Source organism: Chiloscyllium plagiosum, unplaced genomic scaffold (assembly GCF_037043375.1).
Source record: "Chiloscyllium plagiosum isolate Xiang-an unplaced genomic scaffold, Cpla_swu_hap1 HiC_scaffold_12, whole genome shotgun sequence".
NCBI lineage: Eukaryota > Metazoa > Chordata > Chondrichthyes > Orectolobiformes > Hemiscylliidae > Chiloscyllium > Chiloscyllium plagiosum.
The window spans coordinates 46,244,096-46,268,622 of record NW_028270150.1 but is presented as its reverse complement, the minus strand read 5'-3'; the positions used below and the strand labels follow the sequence as shown (position 1 = coordinate 46,268,622).

Below are 24,527 nucleotides of genomic sequence, written 5' to 3'. Positions count from 1 at the left end.
ACCTTTGAGGAATGTTCTCAGATGGGAGAAGAGCAAATGACTAGGGCAATCAAAACCTGTCCTCTGAACTTAAGGACCTGTCAACATCCTCCCAATGATCTATACCTTTCAGAGCAAGCTCTTCTATTACAACTCATTGGATACTTTGGACATCCGTCCTCTCCTTATCTTTTTCTCATATTTGCACTATTAATTCACATCATCAATCCTGTAATACCGATTTAATTCAAGTCATGCAGGCAATATTTCCTCACACACTAAACTTTACTGTTCATCTACCAGAAGATCATACAAAATACAAGGAATTTGAAACATAACGTTTAAAAATAATCACCCTGTCATGCATCAGTTCCTGGAGAACACTGAGAGACAGAGAGAGACCAATAATAGCACAGCATTAACACAGAAGCCTTGATCTGACACTCACAACCATTATTTCAGCCTTTACAGGTACCTTGGACGCAAATTTAGATCTGTGATTTGCACATTGCAAGTTATTGGACATGAGTGGTTAAGAGGTGGTTCACTTGAAGTCAAGTGTTTCTTCTGAGAGAGATTAGTTGGAGGAGCTCAGGGATGACATACAGGAGAATACAGCATGTACACTGGCCAGTCTGCCAGACAGCTTTCTGTGACTGTCAAGAAGCATGGATGCATTCAGCATACGTGGTAGAGGGCACAACAGAGTTTGCTAGCTCCACAGCATCTGCAGAATAAGTATTAAATGTTATGTCTAATCTGGAAAAATGGTAAAAAGGCATCAAAATGCATTTCATGAACCAACCAACATGTTGTTGTTGCAATATAGATAATGATTACAAGACAAGATAAGGTAGTAACTGTCTTTGGGAGTGACAGTACTATAGTGGAACATGCTGATGGAACCAGGATTACAACCTTTTTTGAGGATATCACAAAAACAGATTATGCATTGCAAGATGAAACTGGTAAGAAAACAAGATACCCAATTTTATCATTGCTTCAATTCTGCAGATGTTCCTTGTGCATTTTTTACTGAACATTGATATGTTACCATGCCATTTTTATCCAAATAAATATGCTATCTACTGTATGTTACTGTTTTCACTTCAATTGATCAGGTGTTTGAATACTGTTTGGGCAGGAATAATGTCATCATCCAAACTTGCATTGTCTAGCTTGATGAGTTATTTTAGTTGTTGGACAGCAAAATATAATAATGAACAGTAGTGAATATTCATCCTGAGGAATGGAAGGTTTCATTGTTTAGCTTCCCTTCCAGACATTAGCTTTCCAGCACTTATTCAGAAATCTATAAATTACACCTTTTTCGACTTGCCTCATCCAGAAAGATCTGAACGTAATGCATAAATGAAGTCCAATCGTGGCACATGGTATTCTAGGCAGGTTGTTTTGAGCAACCTGATAACTTAATTCACAGATGATCAAGAAAATTGAATGTTAGAGATGCAGAATTTGCTTACCAGATTAGATAAAATTATTTGTGCATTTTTCGCTTTTTAAATTTGGTGTCTTTGCTGTACTGTCAGACCAACAGTGCATTCAGACTCATCCTAGGTAGATTGCAATCCAAAGTCATCCTCAATTTTGAGTGGGGAATCGAGAAATGTTTGAGAAGAGATGCTAGATGCAAACATCCCAGAGGAAGCCAATTAATAAGTTTCCTTGCGTAGCCCTCTAATTACGGATGGTGGTTAGGTTGCATTTGGTCTGGGCAATGGGTAGGTCTACCAGCAACTTTGCAGTGTGGGTACTGTTGAGGGTCAAGCAGCAGGAGAAACATTAGCACCACTGAGGGACTTTGAGTAAGATAGCAGTAGCTGCCATTGTAGCAACAGTTCCGTTATCTTAGACATTATTCTTCAAGATGACTGCAATGGCCTATCTTCCACTTTTGGAGAACTGATCCCTGCAAATTAATGCCAGTTGATTCATAAAATGCTTTACATGGTTCACAGCTTTGACCTCCTGTTGTAAAGCCACCTCATTGGTGTCGGAAAGAGGGATTCCACTTCATGGGGCATTGGCATCGGTTTTGGAACCGGGAGGATCTGTACCGTTGGGACGGTCTCCACCTGAACCGATCAGGTACCAATGTTCTAGCGAAGAGGATAAATAGGGTGGTCAGTAGGACTTTAAACTTCTGAGTTGGGGGGAAGGGAAAGTGAAAGCGACAGGGAGTATGGAGTCAAATGGAAAGATAAGCGGCAAGATAGCATATGTGCAGGCAGATTTAAACTTGAGACAGACTGGGAATGCAGCAAAAAGGAAGGATAACTTAGGACATCTTATGACTTCCAATATCTCTAATAAGAAAGTTAGCATTAAGGCACTTTACCTGAATACTCGTAGCATTCATAACAAAGCAGACGAACTAATGGCACAGATCATCGTGAATCATTATGATGTGGTAGGCATCACAGAGACGTGGTTACAGGGGGGTCAGGACTGGCAGTTAAACATCCAAGGGTTTTCAACTTATCGAAATGACAGGGAGGTGGACAGAGGGGGCGGGGTTGCCTTGTTAGTTAAGAACAAAATTAAATCTATGGTGCTGATTGACATAGCGTCGGATGATGTGGAGTCTGTGTGGGTGGAATTGAGGAACCACAAAGGCAAAAAAACCATAATGGGAGTTATGTACAGACCTCCTAACAGTGGTCAGGACCAGGGGCGCAACATGTACCAGGAAATAGAGAAGGCATGTCAAAAAGGTGATCATGGGAGACTTCAATATTCAGGTGGACTGGATAAATAATGTTGCCAGTGGATCCAAAGAAAGGGAATTCATGGAATGCTTACAGGATGGCTTTTTGGAACAGCTTGTCATGGAGCCCACAAGGGAGCAGGCTATTCTGGACATAGTGCTATGTAATGAACCAGACTTTATAAAAAATCTTAAAGTAAGGGAACACTTAGGAAGCAGCGATCATAATATGGTAGAGTTCAGTCTGCAGTTTGAAAGAGAGAAGGCAAAATCGGATGTAATGGTGTACAGTTAAATAAAGGAAATTATGAGGGCATGAGAGAGGAACTGACGAAAATAGACTGGAAGCAGAGCCTAGCAGGGAAGACAGTAGAGCAAAACTGGCAGGAGTTTGTGGGTAAAATTGAGGACACTGTACAGAGGTTCATCCCCAAGAAGAGAAAGATTATCCGGGGAGGGATTAGACAGCCATGGCTGACAAAGGAAGTCCGGAAATCTATCAAAGAAAAAGAGAGAGCCTATAAAGTGGCCAAAAGCACTGGGAAATCAGAAGATTGGGAAGGCTACAAAAACAAACAGAGGATAACAAAGAGAGAAATAAGGAAGGAGAGGATCAAATATGAAGGTAGGCGAGCCAGTAATATTAGAAATGATCGTAAAAGTTTCTTTCAATACAAAAGAAACAAACGACAGGCAAGAGTAGACATTGGGCCACTTCAAACTGATGCTGGAAGCCTAGTGATGGGAGATAAGGAAATAGCTGGAGAACTTAATAAGTACTTTGATTCAGTCTTCACTGGAAGACATGAGTAATATCCCAACAATTAAAGGAAGTCAGGGGACTGAGTTGAGTATGGTTGCCATTACAAAAGAGAAAGTGCTAGAAAAGCTAAAAGGTCTTAAAATTGATAAATCTCCTGGCTCTGATGGGTTACATACTAGAGTTCTGAGGGAGGTGGCTGAGGAAATAGCGGAGGCGTTGGTTGAGATCTTTCAAAAGTCACTGGAGTCAAGGAAAGTCCCCGATGATTGGAAGATCACTGTTGTAACCCCCTTGTTCAAGAAAGGATCAAGGCAAAAGATGGAAAATTATGAAAAAGATGGACCGAGCCTGCTAGTTTGACAAACTCCTGCATTGATGTTCTGTCACTGAGATGATTGACCTCCAACAATGTCCAGTCAGCAGAGAGTTTTCTTCAAATCCAATTGACTCCAGTTTTGCTCAGATGTCTAGCTGCTGTAACTGTAAAATGCAGCCTCAATATCAAAGGCAGTCATTTCACCCCACTTGTCCTCATCAGTTCTTTTGTTCATGTTTGGACCATGGCTGTAATTATATAGGGAACTGAGACACCCCCCGGGCCCGGTGGAACATAAACTGAGCAAGTGCTATTTAATAACATTATCGATGACCTCTTCGATCCCCATTCATCATTAATGAATCCACTAATGCAGGGAGGTGGGTTAGGACAGGGAGAGGCAGGCAGAAGGCTTATCAATCTGAAAGAGCCCCCGCAGAGAAGAATACTGTTCCTTTAAACCCATATAGTAATTTCTAACCATGTTAAATTGATGAGAATTGATGAAAAATGTGCATTCTGAATTACATTTAAACTTAAGTATCACTAAACTCTTTATCTGATGCATTTTTTCATAGAAGAAATCCCACATGATAAGACTAGGCACATTAAATACATAAAGGTGGAATGCGTGGGGTTTGCCACTGTGTTAATGAACTGGGAAGATTACACATGTTGTGCAGTGTTTGGAAATGGTACAGCAATTATCGCCAATCCAGAGGGGGTGTACCAGGTAACATGGCAATGATTTTAAGTTTGTTTTTTTTGTAATAACATCAGCACTTAACCAAAGGAGAGATTCTGTTATTAAGTTTCACAGATTGTTTCCATTCCATACTTGAGTGCAACCAAAAGTTTGATATTAGACCACTCCTTACTTTATCAACTCTTTCTTTCTTTAAATATTTATCAAAACTCTTTTATCTGTTTTTATATTTCTGGCTAACTTTTTCTTGTTGTCTAACGTTTTACTCCTTTATAATTTTTTAATCATTCTTTGCTGTTTATGCTGCGTCGTGCTATCTATTTTTAGATTTTTTTTGTTTTAGTTTGGTATTATGTTTAACATTTCTAATGAAGCATGGGTGGTGGGTTTGTTCTTTAGAATCTTCCTTACTTGTTGGCATGTATCTGTACTGCATATTCTAAAATATCCCCTTAAATGTCTGCTGCATCTATATTGACCAATCCTTCAACCAAATATATTATTTCACTTTAGCCCACTCTGCTTTCCTAATTCCCCTTATCTAAGTTTTTAAAAAATAGTTTTGGACCCCTTTCCTTTCTCTCTCAAACTGAATGTAAAACTTCAATCATATAATGCTACCCGGTGGGAACCTTCACTATGGGACTTTGAAAATGAGGAAGACAGTCAAAGGTAGTGACCACATGGGCAAGTGAATCAAATGGAGAAAAAAACCTGCACTACTGTCTGACCCCGCAGTGAATCTGCATAGCTGACTGTTCCCCTGTTGATTTCAAGTATTTCTGGACATTGGAGATTTGTAAGAAAAACTAACAAACGGTGAAATTCACAGCTGACCTTGGAGAAACCTGTGTGGGAGAGATCACAGCACATGAGCAACTAAGTGGCTTTTGTTTTTGTAAATCTACAATGCTGAGTAATGATGGAAAATGATAGACCAGATCTATACGTTGGAGTCCTAAATTGTAGGCAGACCAATTTTGATGGTACGAGGCAAGGGTTGTCAAAAGTTGATTGGGGGGTGGATATTTGCTGGTAGAGGGATGGCTGAAAAATAGGAAGCCTTCAAAACTGAGATAACAAGAGTCCAGCAACAGTATGTTCCTGTTAGAGTGAAGGGCAAGGATGGTAGGCAGAGGAATACTGGATGACTAGAGAAATTGAGGTTTCAGTCCAGAAAATGAAGGAAGCATATGTCAGCTATAGATAGCAGAGGTTGAGTGAATCCCTAGAAGAGTATAAAGGCAGGAGGAGTATACTGAAGAGGGAAATCAGGAAGGCAAAAAGGAGACATGAGACAGCTTTGGCACATCGGATTAAGGAGAATCCAAAAGGATTTTACAAATACATTAAGGACAAAAGGATGACTAGGGAGAAAATAGGGCCGCTTAAAGATCTGGAAGGCTGCCCATGTATGGAACCGCAAGAGATGGGGGAGATATTAAATGAGTATTTTGCATCAGTGTTTACTGTGGAGGAGGATATGGAAGATAACGAATAGGGGAAATAAACAGCGAAATCTTGAAAAATGTCCATATTACAGAGGAGAAGGTGGTGGATAGCTTAAAATGCATAAAGGTGAATAAATCCCCAAGACCTGATCAGGTGGACCCTAGAAGTCTGTGTGAAGCTAGGGAAGTGATTGCTAGCCCCCTTGCTGAGATATTTGTGTAATCAATAGCCACAGTTGTAGTACTAGAAGACTGGAGGTTGGCTAACGTGATGCCACTATTTCAAACAGATGGTAAGGAAAAGCCAGGGAACTAAATACCAGTGAGTCATGTCATCTGTGGTGGGCAAGTTGTTGGAAGGAATCCTGAGAGACAGGATTTATATATTTATAAAGGCAAGGACTGGTTAGAGATAGTCAACATGACTTGGAAATCATATCTCACTAACTTGATTGAGTTTTTTGAAGAAGTAATGAAGAGGATTGTTGAGGGCAGAATGGTGGATATGATCTGTATGGACTTGAGCAAGATATTTGACATGGTTCCTCATGGTAGACTGGTTCACAAGATTAGATCACATGAACTGAAGGAGAACTAGCCATTTGAATACAGAACTGGCTCGAAGGTAGAAGACAGAGGGTGGTGGTAGAAGGTTGCTTTTCAGACTGGAGGCACGTGACCAGTGGTGTGCCACAAGGATCAATAAGGTTGATATTGATCGATAAGGTTCCCACAGTAGGCTATTGTATAAAATGCAGAGGAATGGGATTGTGGGAGATATAGCAGTTTGGATCAGTAATTGGCTTGCTGAAAGAAGACAGAGGGTGGTGGTTGATGGGAAATGTTCATCCTGGAGTCTAGTTACTAGTGGTGTACCGCAAGGGTCGGTGTTGGGTCCACTGCTGTTTGTCATTTTTATAAATGACCTGGATGAGGGCGTAGAAGGGTGGGTTAGTAAATTTGCAGACGACACTAAGGTCGGTGGAGTTGTGGATAGTGACGAAGGATGTTGTAGGTTACAGAGAGACATAGATAAGCTGCAGAGCTGGGCTGAGAGGTGGTAAATGGAGTTTAATGCGGACAAGTGTGAGGTGATTCACTATGGTTGGAGTAACTGGAATGCAAAGTACTGGGCTAATGGTAAGGTTCTTGGTAGTGTAGATCAGTGGTGCTGGAAGAGCACAGCAATTCAGGCAGCATCCGAGGACAGGCAAAATCGACGTTTCGGGCAAAAGCCCTTCATCAGGAATAAAGGCAGAGAGCCTGAAGCGTGGAGAGATAAGCTAGAGGAGGGTGGGGTTGGGGAGAGAGTAGCATAGAGTACAATAGGTCAGTGGGGAAGGAGATGAAGGTGATAGGTCAGGGAGGAGAGGGTGGAGTGGATAGGTGGAAAAGGAGCTGGGCAGGTCGGACAAGTCCGGACAAGTCAGGGGATCGAGTTGCTGGAGGTTAGAAACTAGGATGAGGTGGGGGAAGGGGAAATGAGGAAACTGTTGAAATCCACATTGATGCCCTGGGGTTGAAGTGTTCTGAGGCGGAAGATGAGGCGTTCTTCCTCCAGGCGTCTGGTGGTGAGAGAGCGGCGGTGGAGGAGGCCCAGCACCTCCATATCCTCGGCAGAGTGGGAGGGGGAGTTGAAATGTTGAGCCACGGGGCGATTTGGTTGATTGGTGCGGGTGTCTCGGAGATGTTCCCTAAAGCGCTCTGCTAGGAGGTGCCCAGTCTCCCCAATGTAGAGGAGACCGCATCGGGAGCAACGGATACAATAGATGATATTAGTGGATGTGCAGGTAAAACTTTGATGGATGTGGAAGGCTCCTTTAGGGCCTTGGATGGAGGTGAGGGAGGAGGTGTGGGCACAGGTTTTACAGTTCCTGCGGTGGCAGGGGAAAGTGTCAGGATGGGAGGGTGGGTCGTAGGGGGGGCGTGGATCTGACCGGGTAGTCACGGAGGGAATGGTCTTTGCGGAAGGCGGAGAGGGGTGGGGAGGGAAATATATCCCTGGTGGTGGGGTCTGTTTGGAGGTGGCGGAAATGTCGGCGGATGATTTGGTTTATGCGAAGGTTGGTAGGGTGGAAGGTGAGCACCAGGGGCGTTCTGTCCTTGTTGCGGTTGGAGGGGTTGGGTCTGAGGGCGGAGGTGCGGGATGTGGACGAGATGCGTTGGAGGGCATCTTTAACCACGTGGGAAGGGAAATTGCGGTCTCTAAAGAAGGAGGCCATCTGGTGTGTTCTATGGTGGAAAAGCTCCTCCTGGGAGCAGATACCGCGGAGGCAGAGGAATTGGGAATACGGGATGGCATTTTTGCAAGAGGTAGGGTGGGAAGAGGTGTAATCCAGGTAGCTGTGGGAGTCGGTGGGTTTGTAGAAAATGTCAGTGTCAAGTCGGTCGTCATGATGGAGATGGAGAAGTCCAGGAAGGGGAGGGAGGTGTCAAAGATGGTCCAGGTAAATTTAAGGTCAGGGTGGAATGTGTTGGTGAAGTTGATGAATTGCTCAACCTCCTCGCGGGAGCACGAGGTGGCGCCAATGCCGTCATCAATGTAGCGGAGGAAGAGGTGGGGAGTGGTGCCGGTGTAATTACGGAAGATCAACTGCTCTACGTAGCTCTTGGTAGTGGAGATGAGCAGAGAGATCTCGGTGTCCAGGTACACAGAACCTTGAAAGTTGCCACCCAGGTTGACAGGGTTAAAGAAGGCATACAGTGTTTTAGCTTTTATTTTTTTAATAGAGGGTTCGAGTTCCGGAACCATGAGGTTATGCTGCAGCTGTACAAAACTCTGGTACGGCCGCACTTGGAGTATTGTGTACAGTTCTGGTCACCACATTATAAGAAGGATGTGGAAGCTTTGGAAAGGGTGCGGAGGAGATTTACTAGGATGTTGCCTGGTATGGAGAGAAGGTCTTACAAGGAAAGGTTGAGGGACTTGAGGCTGTTTTCATTAGAGAGAAGGTTGAGAGATGACTTAATAGAGACATATAAGATAATCAGAGGGTAGATAGGGTGGACAGGGAGAGCCTTTTTCCAAGTATGGTGACGGCGAGCACAAGGGGACATAGCTTTAAATTGAGGGGTGATAGATATAGGACAGATGTCAGAGGTAGTTTCTTTACTCAGAGAGTAGTAAGGGTATGGAATTCTTTGCCTGCAACGGTAGTACATTCGCCAACTTTAAGTACATTTAAGTCATCATTGGACAAGCATATGGACGTACATGGAATAGTGTAGGTTAGATGGGCTTCAGACTGGTATGACAGGTCAGCGCAACATCGAGGGCCAAAGGGCCTATACTGCGCTGTTATGTTCTATGTTCAATGCTGGGTCCACTGCTTTTTATCATTTATATAAATGATTTGGATGTGAACATAGGAGGAAAGGTTCATAAGTTTGCAGATGATACCTTAATTGGAGATATAGTGGACAGTGAAGAAAGTTACCTCAGAGTGCAATGGGATCTTGATCAGATGGGAAAATGGGCTGAGGAGTTTAATTTAAATAAATATGAGGTACTGCATTTTGGAAAGGAAAATCAGGGCAGGACTTATACACTTAATGGTAAGGTCCTGGGGGATGTTGCTGATCAAAGAGTCCTTGGAGTGCAGATTCATAGTTCCTTGAAAGTGGAGTGCCAGGTAGACAGGATAGTGAAGAAGGCATTTGGTATGCTTGCCTTTATTGATCAGTGCATTGAGCATAGGAGTTGGGAGCTCATATTGTGGCAGTCCAGGGCATTGCTTAGGCCATTTTTGGAATACTGCATGTAATTCTGCTCTCCTTGCTATAGGAGGGATGTTGTGAAACTTGAAAGAGTTCAGAAAGGATTTACAAGGATGTTGTCAGGATTGGAGGATTTGAGCTACAGGGAAAGGCTGAATAGTCTGGGACTGTTTTCCTTGGAGTGTCGGAAGCTAAGGAGTGGCATTATAGAAGTTTATAAAATCAATAGGGGCATGGATAGGGTGAATAGACAAGGTCTTTTCCCTGGGGTAGGGGAATCCAAAACTAGAAGGCATAGATTTAAGGTGGGAGGGAAAGAATCGAAAAGGGACCTAACTTCTTCATGCAGAGGGTGGTGCATGTACGGAATGAGCTGCCAAAGGAAATGGTGGAGGCACTTAACATTAAAAAGGCATCTGGATGGGTATATGACTGGGAAGGATTTAGAGGGGTCTGGGCCAAATGCTGGCAAATAGATTAATTTAGGATATCTGGTCGGCATGGACAGGTTGGACTGAAGGGTCTGTTTCCGCGCTGTACATCTCTATGACTCGGTGAGGTCAGTACTTACAATATCAGGTATCTATAGCCTCATGCTGGTTGACTCCATAACATTGCTGTTCTAAAAAACTATCCTGGAAACATTCTATGAAATCCTAAGCAAAAATAGATATTGCCAGAAAAGCTCAGCAGGTCTGGCAGCATCTGTGGAGAGAAATCAGAGTTAATGTTTCGGGTCAAGTGACTGTTCCTCAGAACTCTATGAAATTCTAATCCTTTCCCATCTGACTTTTACAGTCTATAAATAGATTAAAATCAACCATGAATATCACCATACCTGTCTGACAGGTTTTTGTGGATCAGAAAGCTTATCAATTGTATAATCTCTATTGTTCTTACTTTAATTTGCTGTTTACATTTCAGATTTTCCCAGCAAGTTGTGGATGTCTTTCAGTTGATCAGGATGGCAGTGCCTTGTACACATCGAAAGCAAATAATGATGTCATAACACACGGTACTATCAGCAACATGGAGCTGCAGCCTGCTGCATATTTTATGAAAAGTACTTCCCCAGTCATTTTTGAAGTCTTGGATCCTGAAGGAAATCATTTCCAGGTCTTGTAGAATGCCATATTTTATCATTTGAACTATAGTTCCCCCATTTCTTTATTTTTACTCCACCTGCTTTTTATACTAATATCAGTCCAGCTGATGGTAAAGATTGCAATTCTTATAAAGAAGACAGAGATGAAAAATGTCTTCAAAAATTAAGACAAGCATAATTCATTACAATGAAACAGAATTAAAGCTTTTGATTAATCTTTCATCTTACCATGGCAGTGTTGTATTGAGTATGTCTTCAATTTTATAACTTTTTTGCTGGATTATACATACTCAGAAGAGATCAAATTTAGTAGGCTTCCATTAGTGATTTTGGAGGCTGGGGCACTAGTGAAATTTCACAGCTGGCCTTCCCACCACCCTTTTCATTCTGAACTGTAAGCAATTTTATGATAGACCTTGGCCCAGCTCAGATCCTTACTGATCAATGAATGGTCACCTAAGGACCTGTCCCTAAGCATCAAAGACAGAAGCAATGCCTGGCAGGTTATGCAGCTTGGATGTTGGATGGGCAAAGCAGGAGTAGGGGGAGCTCTCCATCATTGATCCCCTTTCTCAATTGGACATCCCTTTGTTCTGCCTATACAGTTGTTCCCTTCCCTCACCCTCCCACTGTAATATGTTGCTTTTATTGATATTTCCAAAATTCAGAGTTTACTTAAATTGAGAATGACTGCAGGTCCTGAGATCCGGAGAAATCTAAGTTTTCTAATACATAAGTCACAAATGTTAATGTGCAGGTAGAGCATGTAATGGGAAAGACGGTGTGATGCTAGCCTTTATTACGAGAGGAATTGAATATAAAAGTAAGAAGTTAAGTTTCAATTATGCAGAGCGGCATGGTGGCACAGTGGTTAGCACTGCTGCCTCACAGCGCCAGAGACCCGGGTTCAATTCCCGCCTCAGGCGACTAACTGTGTGGAGTTTGCACGTTCTCCCCGTGTCTAAGTGGGTTTCCTCCGGGTGCTCCGGTTTCCTCTCACAGTCCAAAGATGTGCAGGGTCAGGTGAATTGGCCATACTAAATTGCCTGTAGTGTTAGATAAGGGGCAAATGTAGGGGTAGGGGTGGGTTTCGCTTCGGCGGGTCGGTGTGGACTTGTTGGGCCGAAGGGCCTGTTTCCATACTGTAATCTAATCTAATCTAATCTAAGCACTGCTGCAACCACATCTCAAATCCAGTGTACAGTTTTGATCTCCTCATTTAAAGAAGGATGTAAATGTTCTGGAGATGGTTCAGATGACATTTTCTAGATTGGTTTCTGGAATGGGTGGGTTGTTTTATGAGGAAACGTGTGGCAAATTGGGTTTGTTTTCACCAAAGTTCAGAAGAGTGAGGGGTGTTTTAATTTAAGTCTATAAGATTCAGAATGGTCTTGACAAGGTGAACATGGAAAAGATGTTTTCCCTTGTGGCTGAGTCAGAACTGGAGAACACTGTGTTTTAAAATTAGGGTGGCCCTTTTAGGACAGAGATTAGGAATATTTTTTTCTCCGAAAACTGCAACTTTGGATCTCTGCCATGGAAGGAAGTGGAAGTTAGGGCATTGAATATTTTGAAGGTGAGGCTCGATAGATTCTTGTCAAGCAAGCGAATCAGCAGTTACCAGAGGGAATGTGGCATTTGGAACACCACTAGATCTACTGTGATCTTATTGAATGTTGGTGCAGACTTGAAAAATCAATGATCTACTTCTGTCCCTAATTTGTGTTATTATATGCATTGACAACAGTTGAGATAGTGCAGATTCAAAATTACACTGATGGTACAATTCAGCTTTTACCTTTCATAGTTTTTTCATATTCGACACACAACGTGATCCAAGTAGCTTAAAATGTCAACCTATGTATTTGCTACTTCACCAACTATGATACTATTGGTTTTATTGCTTAAACATTATCTTGCATTTTTATTGTATTCATCACACACAGGAAGATGTCACATCAGAAAGAAAATAATAGGTGGAGCAAGGGGTAAAAAGAGAGTTGAAAGATAAGGTTGAGTTAAGGAGAGGATTTTGAGGAGATTTTCCAAATCCAGGAAAGAGCAGGTAAGGTGAAGGAAAGGGAATTCAGAGTGCAAAGCTATAATTTCTGAATGAGTGGTGAGCAATGAATAGAGCAAAAGGAATAGTTTGAGTTTTAGGAGAAATGAAAATAAGTGGTAGATAAACCAGGAGCAGACATGAAGGTTTATAGAGTGACACTATAGAGAGATTTGAGGGTAAAAATAAAAAAATTGAAGTTAACATGCTAGAGAACAGGGAATCAGTGAAACATGACCATTGGTATGAGTGAAGATGTACAGTATGTCATCTTGGATGGTTGGATGATTTGAAACTTAAGTGAATGAAAATAACTGGAAAGGAATCCATACCTGCACTCTGTAAAGCCTGGACATCATCCAGGTTTAGTATCATAACAAGTAATGCTTGGACCACACTGGTGTTAGTAATGTTCATCGACAATGATAATGAGGCTAATGATCTGGCCTCATCATTCAATGATATTACCGTCATTGCAAACCTCTCTGAACATTCTGGGAGTTACCGTAAATCAGAAGCTTAACACGACCAGTCACATAAATGCTGTGGCCGTTCAAACAAGTCAGAGGCTAAGTATTCTACAACAAATTGTTCTTCTCCTAATTCCTCAAAGCTGCCCATTTGGTATAGGTCTGGCAGCAAAATGCCAAGTAGACATTTAAATAAGCCACAATTATAGTAACTTATGATATCATGGATGTTATCAGCAACAAGTACATATCTACCTGCAGTTAGTAATGCGATTTTACACAGATGTTTCAAGTTTATTTATTTTTATACATTAGGTAATGGTAAATGGTAATACTTCTACTTTGACTCATGATGGCAATCAGGAAAGAGAAGAAGATGCTTTACTCCAAGGACTCATGATTGAACCTGAAGTTTATAAAAAACATGCCCCAAGGTTTGTTATAAACTTACAAATGTTCAAAAACAAATATAATTTGCAAGTCAGTCAATATTTATTAAAGAAATCTCTGAGGCAAGAACAATAGAATAACAAGGAGGCCATTTTGTGTTTTCTTATCAAGAGCAGTTTAGCTAGTGTTGGTCACCACCACTCCTGCTTGCATCCATCTCTCACCATAGCTTGCAATTATTTTTCACTTTGTAATGAAAGACTTTTTCTGATGCTGACACTGTTTCTTTTGAGATTCATCTTCTGGTTGTTGACTCTTCTAGCAATAAGATACTTTATGGACACTATCTAGATCCCTTGTGGTTTTAAACATCTCCATCAAATCGCCTTTCAAACTTCTCCATTCTAAGAACAAACCCAACTTCTCTCATCTATCCATATACTTGCAGTCCCTCATCCCTGGAAACATTTTTGTAACTATTTTCAGCAACCTTTCTGAAGCCTTCCATCATTCCCAGAATATTGTTATCTGTTAATAGGATGGGGTCAACATTGGTTGGGCCAGTATTTATTGCCCATTGTTAATTGCCCACAAAACACTTAATAATCAACCTCATCGTTGTGGGTCTGGAGTCACATGTAAACCAGATTAGGTAAAGATGACAGATCTCCTTCCCTTGAGGATTTTTGTGATTGGGTTTTTATGACAATTAACAATGGTTATGTGGTTGGAATTTGCCTAGCTTTTTCTTCTAGGTTTTTGTGTATTGAATTCTGCAGGAACAGCAAAGTAATTAGGAATGTTAATAGAATATTATTCCTATATAACAAATTATTAAATGCTTTCATTTTAAATTTTATGCTTGAACACAATACTCCTGTAAGGAAGTGAGAAATGCAGATGCTGGTGATCAGAGCCTAAAAGTACAGCAGTTCATGCAGCTTCTGAGAAGCAGGACAGTCAACGTTTTGGGCATAAGCCCATCATCAGGAATGAGAGAAAGGGGTGGCAAAAGAGAGCTGAGAGATAAATAGGAGGGTGGGGGCGGGGCTGGGACTGGGGGGCAAGGTAGCTGAGAAGGTAATTGGTAGGTAGAAGTATGGGCATGATAGTGATAGATCAGGGGAAGGATGGAGCAGATAGGTGGGAAGAAAGAAGGACAGGTAGGATAATTCAAGAGAACGGTACTGAGTTCGAGGGTTGGATCTGGGATGAGGTGGGGGTAGGGGAAATAAGAAAACATGTCCTTGGCAGTGTGTTTGCTTTTGATGTGGGCTCCTCTACACTAGGGAGACAAGATGCCAACTCGCAGAATATTTCCGGAAACAGCTCTCGGACACACGCATCAAATAAGCCCACTGCCCTGTAGCCGACCACCTCAACTCCCTCTCCCACTCCACCAAAGACATGGAAGTCCTGGGCCTCCTCCACCACCAAATCCAAGCCACTCGACGCCTGGAGGAAAAATGCCTCTCTTCCACCTTGGGACCCTCCAACCACGTGGCATCAACATCAACTTCACCAATTTCCTTATCTCCCCACCCCCCCTACCTCATCCCAGACCCAAGCCTCCAACTCAGCACTACCCTCATGAACTGTCCAATCTCTAAATCTTCCTTCCCACCTATCCACTCCACCCTCCCCTCTGACCCCCACCTGCCTTCCCAGCTATCTTCCCCAACCCCTACCCTCCTACTTATCTTTCAGCCCCCACTTGCTCCTCCCTCCCACCACATTCTTGATGAAGGGCGTATGCCCAAAACATTGACTGTCCTGCACCTCGGATGCTGCCTAACCTGCTGTGTTTTTCCAGCACTGCACTTTGACAACACTCCTGTTGTATAACTTATTGTGATTGGTTAAAATTTGCCATTCTTGCATTTGTCCTGATGAGTGCAAGACAAAATGTTTTTGCAACATGTTCATCCTTTCAGCAATATTCAAGTTTGATACTACCACGCAACGGTTCACCAAATGTCCCCTCCTCACATTCGATCCACTTGATGCATCTTATTCCCCAGAACCAGATGCAGCAGAGCTGGAATCAAACAGATCAAGAAAATTTTCAATTTATTAATCATTCTGCTGTCAGGTCTTCCCACAATTTAATATCCAAGACTCTATCAGGATAAAGTCTCCATTCTCACTTCTCTATAGTTTTTAATCTCTCTATGATTCCTTTCAAATTTGTTCCTTTATATCTTTTTATACACTTAATAGTGTAACTCTGTTGCTTCTTAACCCTAACCAAATTATTTCTGTCTTTATTCTATCTGGGATGGCCTCTCTCTTCAGCATTTTCATATTCTTATTCGTTACTGCTGCCTCCTTCTTTCTTTTCTATCCTACCTTTCCTGAACACATTGAATGCAGGAATACCTAGCACCCAGTTCAATCCTTTCTTGAGGCAAATCTCTACTATTGTTATGATCTCATATTACTTTGTGGTTAACTGTACCTGCAGTTCAGTCTTATTTGCCTGTATCATGCATTTGCAAACATGCACCGCATATGTAACTTATCCCTTATTGCATTTTTCTTACTTTGAAACTACCAAATACCTTGGTATTTCTTAAACTAGTGCTGTCTATCTCTTCCAATCTCTGTTCACCTTGTTTTCCCTTTTTAAAGTTACATTCTGATTATTATTTCCCTGCCGAGGTGTTTTAAATTTGCCCAGCAATGCCATGAAGCTATGCCAGTGTGAACATTGATCATGGCTCTGTTATATATGAGCATATGAATCAGGAGTACGAGAAGACCATTCAGCCTCTCAAGCCTTTTCTGCCATTCAATAAAATAATGGCTGGTCTGATTGTAACCTCAAACCCATATTCTCACCTAACCTGAGAGATTTTGTTTAGAAAGGTTACCTCTGTCTACCTTAAAAGTATTCAAGAACACCGTTTCCACCTTTTCAGGAAGAGAGCTCCAAAGACTTTCAACTCTTAGAAGAAGAAGTATCATCTGTTTAAATAAGCAACCTTTAATTTTTGAACAGTGGCCCCGGTTCCAAGTTCTCCCACAAGAAGAACTATGTTCTCCAATCCACTCTGTCAACACGTCTTAGGATCTTGTGTTCTAGTCAAGTCACTTGTAACTCTCCTAATCTCCAATGAAGCTTTGTCTGTCTAACCTTTTCTCAAACCCCTCCCCTACCTCCACCATTTTCAGGTATTAGTCCAGTAAACCTTCTCCAAACTACCTCCAGTGCATTTATGTCCTTCCTTAAATTATGTGATCAATACTATGCATGATACTATAGATGCAGTCTTACCAGTGCCCTGTATAGACAAAGCATATTCTCCCTATTTTTATATTAAATTCCCTTTATGATAAATTGTATCAATTAATGAGCTTTCCTAATTACTTGCTGCACTAGCCTACAAACCTTTTGCAATTCATGCACAAGGACACTAGATCCCTCTGCATCTCTGGGCTGTATAATCTCTCAACATTTGGAAAATATGCTTCCTTTTTATTCTTCTTGCCAAAATGGGCAACATTGCACTTTCCCCCATTATACTCTTTATGCCACATCTTTGCCCACTATCAATATTTTGCTGTAACCTCCTTGAGTCCTCTTTACAACTTACTTTCCTATCTATCTATATGTTGCCAGCAAATAGGGTAACCACACCTTCTATCCCTTATCATTTTCATAAATTTGAACAGTTAAGGTCCCAGCACTGATCTTTATGGTACACCACTTATTACATTTTGTCAACCTGAAGAAGACCCATTCACACCTAATGTCTGCTACCTGTTGGCCAGCTAATCTTCAATCCATTCAAAAATGTTCTGCTCCATACTATGAACTTTTGTTTTCCACCATAAGCTTTGATTGGCCCCTTATCAAATTCCTTTTGGAAATCTGAGTACAGTACATCCAATGATTCCTCTTTATCCACAGCACATACTACCTCAAAGATCTTCAGTAGATTAATCAAAAATCCTTCATATCTTTTGTCTACCCTATTCAGCTATCCTGCACTCACAGCAGTGATTACTTCATTGTAAAATGACATTTAAAGCTGCAATTTGATCCTTCACATGTTCTGTAGATTTCATTTTTTCTGACTCACTCTTACTTTAAGTCCCATGCAACTTGCAGTATTTCAGACAATGATTTCCCATTTTATTACAGTGAAAACACTTAGGCTTTCAATTTTTGTCATCACTCTCAGTACATTCCATGCTGTTCTGAGTGGATCTTGTGACATTTCCAATTGTCCTTTCTTTACCCTGGCCACTTCCTTTCACTCTCCCATCCTCTATCCTTCTCAGGTGTATGTGGATGCCTGTTTTATGCATTGGCTTGTAACATTTCTTGTGTTTATAGCAGTTGAAACCCTTAAACATGAGTTCTTATTACAAAAGGTAGTGAGTTTTTTAAATTCTTCAAGAGACTAATTTCTCTAAGAGCATCATATATGATAATTACTCCTAATGCTCCTATCCAACTGTCTTAATTACTTTGCTTTACCCTTCTAAATTAAATCTGGGTTTGCCCATCCTGCTTCCACAAACTTCAGAACTTTGCATGTATGTTCCAGAAACTAACTCATATGAACACAGAATGGCTTTATTTTTACAGCACCATGATCCTTAGAAACCTCCTGTGACAGTGATGCATAAATTTCAGTGCTCTACCTATCAATATATTCTGCAAGGGCAATGTCCAGTTTCTTGTTGGCCACTTCATTTGTTTTGCTATTGTCTCAAATGACAGAAAGGGTACCTCTGCATCCTCTTGCTTAAATTTTGGTAGAGCTTAAACAAACTGCTTACTGGATTTAGAATATGACAAGGATTTTCCGTATCATAGCATTCTTCAATATCTGACATAGATTTTTTTTAACTTATAATTTTAAGCTGGTGTTCCCTTTCCCTCTCCTCTTTTTTCCCCTTTCTTATCCCAAATCTTTGCTGAATCTCTAATTACAGCATTTAAATAGTGATCCTTTTTGGATGGAAGCTGATAGGAATTTGGGTGGCATGGGCTGTAGCGAGATTGTGGCAGAATGAGACGAGAGGTCCAGCAAGTCCAATTTTGGCAGTCGGAGCATTCTTTCTTCATCTTTTATGTTTCTGACAAGTAATGTAGTGAGTTTCTTGTTCGGCTGCAGTGAGCTACAAATTAAAAAGGGGATTTTCCTTGTTAAATACCTTGTTGATGGACCAAATTACTTCATTAATATTCAGGTTCCTATATTATCAAATGTGCCATACAAGCTAGACATTGAATAAAATCAGGATGGAAGCCTGATGAATACAGTTCACTGATTGCACTGAAGTACCTCTACGTTGTGTACGACCAAACAGCAACTTAGGCCATGATTCATGGACACTAGCTGCAGATACCCCATATCCACCAATTTTGGCACTTAACATATGCAGCCTCTCACAACCACCATGTCACCTATCCAATACACTGGCAGGGCTCTAGGAAGCACAGTTGTCAGCATGTGTAACCCTTCACGACCACTGTGGCACCTACCCAATACACTGTAAGATATGCTGCCAGCTTGCACTGAACATTTATATCAGGGAGACTTTGTTTGCAGGGACCGGGAACCAAGTAAAGGATTAGACTAGATTGCATTGGCATTGCTCGTTTGGTCTCTTAGTGCACACTCACTTAGGCAGGTTGGGTTAGAGCAATTGGCTGGATGGCTGGTTTGTGATGCACAGTGATGCTAACAGCATTGATTCAATTCCCAAACTAGCTGAGGTTACCATGAAGGACTCTCCTTCTCAACCTCTTCCCTCACCTGAGGTATGGTGACCACCAGCAATCTCCTATTGGATGAGAGAGCAACCCTAGAGTCCAATAGCAATATGGAATCTATGCCTTACCTTGCTTTGCCATCCTTGTCAGTACAATAATACAACCAGACAGCTTGCCTTTCTGATTAGCATTCCTCAGTCAAGTGGGTGTACATCTTGTAGCATGACAGCACGTTACCTCAATCACTCACCTGCACCATGTTCTAGCCTTACCAATGCTTCCATTGAGGCCTCAGAACTCATATCCTCAGAAGTCAAGGAGTTGCCTTCTGAGGGAGATGGCCATTTCTCCACAGAGGTGGTGGACTTGGTGGCAGAGCCTTCAAAAAGAAAAAGAGACAAGGCATCACAGCTAGTGGCTCAAAATGGTATGCCATGAATAACAGTGAGGTTAGTCTGAGAGTTACAGTTGAATGAAGAGTGGTTCTGATTCATTTCATGGAACATCGATGTTTTGGCATGTCAGTAAGAGGAGTCCTTGACCTTTCCAGTGAACTCAGGGTTCTCCCCTCATAAGTGTCTAGTATAAGCACCAGTCCACCAGTATAAGCTCTCTCCTCTCTGCTGTGGACTGCCTTCTCCTGTAATGAGAGAAAGGAAGTAAGTGAGTGATTTGAAAGTGGGTGGCACAGCCATCAATGCTGATTTGGCTGGTGGAAAGATGGTGAGGTCTTCCAAGGTAGTGAACAGCAGTGTTAGTGGTGTTGGAAATTGGGACAGTGACAGCAAATGAGGGAAGATATGAATGGTAACAGTGAATATGGCTGAGGATTAGTCTTAATGGGAGGAGGATGCAGTAGCAGAGTCAGAGTGTGAGGTAGCAGAGAGAAGAATGTGGCAGCAGAGAAAGTCATTGACCTTCTTAAGGAGCTGTTAGCCATTCCTCAGCACCATGGAGATTGCACTGTTCCAGGTGGCAACTTTGAACCAGTCTGCCAATGGCATGGCTTGCTCTGATCCTACAGGAAGAGGACTCCAGCCTTTTGGCCAAGGCTTCCAGGTCCCTGTTGGAGAATCATGGTACCATCTTCCCTTTCTCCAACATCTTTTGGAGACAGAGCAGAGCAGCTTCAGAATGCCATGCAAATATAGATGCATAGTGGCATTTTAAAGATTGAAAGAGTGAGGGGACACTGGATATCTGTCGAATGGTGAGTTGCTCTGAGAATGGCACATAGTAAGAAGTTAATGAGGCAAGTTTGGTAATGTATACTAAGTAAAGGCTCTTGGTCTCACAGAGAAAGATCTTCCAAAAAATTTGATGACAACTCGGACTTAATAATAAAATGTAAGAACCAGTTCTTTAAATTTCTCCTCTCTCTGGTTCAATTTTTAAAAAAAATCCACTTTCTTTAGTTTATTTCCTGCTTCTTCAGTTCTTTTTTCATATTCAAACTGCTTTAACTGTAATTGAATCCTTGTGAGCCTAAGTATCTCACCATGCTGTAGTGCCTAATTCTCCATATTTCCACAATTCCTGGATGATTTGCTATTATTTCAATCACCTCTATGTTCTTGGCTTTAGCAGGCAGACAGGCAATTCTACCTCTAATTTATTTGCCAATTCAGTCTGACCCTTGTAAATCTATCAGAGATACCTCTTCCAACAGCAGGATCTTTTATCTATTTCTTATGCCAACTTATTTTAGGGTGGGAAATCTGCCATTTGTCCCTTTATCCTTTACTACTCATCTTAACTGCACATCAAACCTAACTTTATCCTCATTCAAAAGAGCCAGGATCCTAACCCAAACATTTGTCACAACTTAATCATGCCCCTCGGATCCACAAGCCATTACAATTAGGGATGACCAATTTACCTGACAGACTGCTTTTCAGGCCAAAAGCAGTTCACAACATATTTAATCATTTACAGAAAATAACTATTTAATGGAGCACACTTGACTTTGGCAGAGAAGAGAAAGGATTTCTAATCTACTACAATGTTATTTAAACTGTGACCCTTTAAAATCCCAAAATACACATACACAGACACACGCGTACACTCACATTCAAATTCACGATTAAGACAGACAAAAGTAAGTCAGTCTTACACACATCTTATAGGTGGATAAAAAGTAGGCAGATATAATTCTGAAGATCAAAATTCCAGATCTTAAATTGTGTTAAATTGTCCCTCACAAGTTATTTTGATTTCAGCAATAATGACGTGCTGTTGTCTGTAAAATGATGGTCATTTTTCATGTTAAAATGTATCGGATAGACCTAGGTCATTCCCTGTTAGAATTCTCTCTTTTAAACTTTCTTGATTTTCTGTCTTTTTCTCCTTACATGGAGTGAGATGGAAGAAAGCGGTTTTCAGCTCACAGACTTCAGATGTCTCTGACACTCCTTGCACTTACAGCTTTGTTCCAAACTTATTCAATCAGTGGGTTGTCAACAAAATTTTCTTATCTCAAAGACTAAGTGCTACGCTGCCTCAAAGTAACCCCCTCACTGCTTTGAAAATCCTGAGAGGTGACTTTTTCCCAGAGTAGGTAAGTCCAAAACTAGAGAGCATAAGTTTAAAGTAAGAGGGAAAAGATTTAAAATGACCTGAAGGGCAACTTTTTAACACAGAGAGTCTAACGTATGGAACAAGCTGCCAGAGGATGAGGTAAATATGGTAGAAATATGACATTTTAAATGCATCCGGATGGGTACATGAAAAGGAAGGGTTTAGAGGGATATGGGCCAAATAGAATATCTGGTCAGCATGGATGAGTTGAACTGTAGGGTCTATTTCTGTGCTGTGTAACTTTAACCCTAGAATGAAAATATGCACCACTTTAATTTTGCAAGTTGCAAAACTCTTCTAATATTTCTGCTATATAGCAGATGAACTTCCATTTCGGTTTTTGCCAGATCTGCTCATTTGTCCAACATTTTCTGATTTTCTTCCAGGAACTGCTATATATTTGATTTTGTAGCAATTATAGGTATTCAGATTGTTTATGAATGACTTAATATTGCTTTGTTTTAACTGGCAGGTTTTTTATTCTGCACACTGATGGCTCAGGGACTGAACTGCTTCGATCTAGTGATGTAGAAGAATACTTATATAATGCATACTTTTGTCCAACTACTGCCGTTCTAAAGGAACAGCTACCAGAATTCCCAGGTCAGAAGACAGAACATTGTTGGTGTGACCACAGAAATAATGTAGAAATGTATCTGAAAGATGTCCACAATTGCATAATAGCATCACCATGATTTAGGATAGACAATGGCATCACGGTAGTATCACCAGAAGCTCAGGCTTATGCTCAGGGTAGATGGATTTAATTCCCACCATGGCATTAGTGAATCTAAAATTCAGTTAATGCATCAGAAACTGAAAGCAAGCCATAGTAATGGTGGCCATGTAACAGTCATTGATTGTTGTTAAACAAAAACCTCTGGTCCACTAAACTCCTGAGGTAAGGAAATCTGCTATTCTTACCTGATCTGGCCTACATATGACACCTCCCATAGCAAAATAGTTGATGTTTGACTGCCCTTTGAAATGACTGAGCAAGCTAGTCATTTCTAAGACATTTAGCAATAGGTATCATTGACTGCAATGTGCATTTCCCATGAAAGAATAAGGAGAAAGGAATAACATAACACAGTAAACTTTGTTTTAACTGGCACCTTATGAACTGGCACTATAGTTCTTCTATAACGCAATGGTTGCATTCTTACACAACCCCGCATTAAAGAAAAATTGCACTTTAGAAACATTACAGCTAATACACGTTTTAAAAGTTCGTGCTTTCAAAACAGTGTCCCCAATTTGGCAATCATATTACAGCAAATTCACGTCAATGAAACACATTTGAATGACCTCTCAAATACTGTAAAATTTACTGTATCATTCTGTCCAATTATTATAGATTTTTAAATTTATTTATTTCAGTGTAAATATGTTTGTACAATTTAATGGCTACACGAAATATCAAAAGTTGATACAATTTCGAGTCAATTTCTCCTCATAACCGTGATCTACTACATGTCTAAGTAGTCAGTTGAAGGTATAAGTGAGAAGGCTCTCTGCCAGTAAGCTTTATTTAAGGCAAAGTTGCATTATTATTTAAGTGATTACGTTGTAAATAAAGTATAACACTGATGTGCTATACCCTCTGCATTATGTTTCACTGCCACCAAACCCCATTCCCATCTCCTATAACAGGCACTGTTGGCTTTGAGTTTCCCTCATCATCATCTTTCTCTCCACCACTGTAAATGTGTCTGTTTTATCCCTAACCCCTACCTTGACTCACCCATCTCACCTTGTACTGATCATAGAAACACAGAAACATGGAATATAGGAGCAAGAGTAGGCCGTTTGGCCATTCAAACTTTCTCCATCATTCATATGATTATGGCTGATCATCCAATTCAGTACTTTGATCCCACTTTCTCCTCATATCTTTTGAGCCCTTTAGCTCAAAGAAATATATTTATCTCCTTCTTGAAAACATTCAATGCTTTTTGTGGAAGAAAATTCCACAGGCTTACTACTCTTAAGAAGGGGTGAAGAAGGTGAATACTTTTCTCCTCATCTCAGTTCTAAATGGCCTACCTTGTAGCTTTGACTGTAACTTCTGGTTCTGCTCTTACCTTGTCTAATTCTGTTGGAATTTTATAGATTTGGGGAAAAAAAATAGAGTGACATCACAGGAAAGTGGTGAGTTGATTGGCTAGTAAGGAACTAATCTTAAATTGCTATAATTTAGTCACGTATTTTATTATTTAGGGATTGACTAAGAAGCGCCAGGGATAATTACAAGTCAGAGAATAAGAGAAGGAGACTAAAGTTAAGATGTAGCTTCTAGTGCTGATAGTTTCTTGTTTTTGTTTTTAAGTAAATGAGGGCTATACTTCAGAACTCCAGGGTAGCAGGACCATGGAATTCATTTCTTTCTCCAGTTCAGATGTGAGCACCTGATTGAGTTAAATTAAGGGTCTGTGCTGACTCCACTCCCTGGTAGGTATGCCCTGAATTCTCAGCTGCAAATTTATACTCACTGCTCTACTGGTGCTGATTCATCAACTATCTCTACAGGCCTAC

The 24,527-nt window shown here is 41.0% G+C and overlaps 1 protein-coding gene across 7 annotated transcripts in view; it reads left to right on the top strand.

Annotated features, from left to right (window-relative positions):
* Positions 1-24,527, top strand: part of spag17 (sperm associated antigen 17) — a 228,948-nt gene that overhangs the window by 117,260 nt on the left and 87,161 nt on the right. For 6 of the 7 annotated variants that reach the window (XM_087992765.1, XM_087992766.1, XM_043700962.2 and 3 more), the window contains exons 33-37: positions 809-947; positions 4,365-4,519; positions 10,585-10,776; positions 13,610-13,728; positions 22,465-22,595. In XM_087992765.1, the coding sequence (XP_087848891.1) occupies positions 809-947; positions 4,365-4,519; positions 10,585-10,776; positions 13,610-13,728; positions 22,465-22,595 (736 nt within the window). The remainder of the gene's footprint in view (positions 1-808; positions 948-4,364; positions 4,520-10,584; positions 10,777-13,609; positions 13,729-22,464; positions 22,596-24,527) is intronic. The other variant, XM_087992764.1, reaches the window with a different exon arrangement.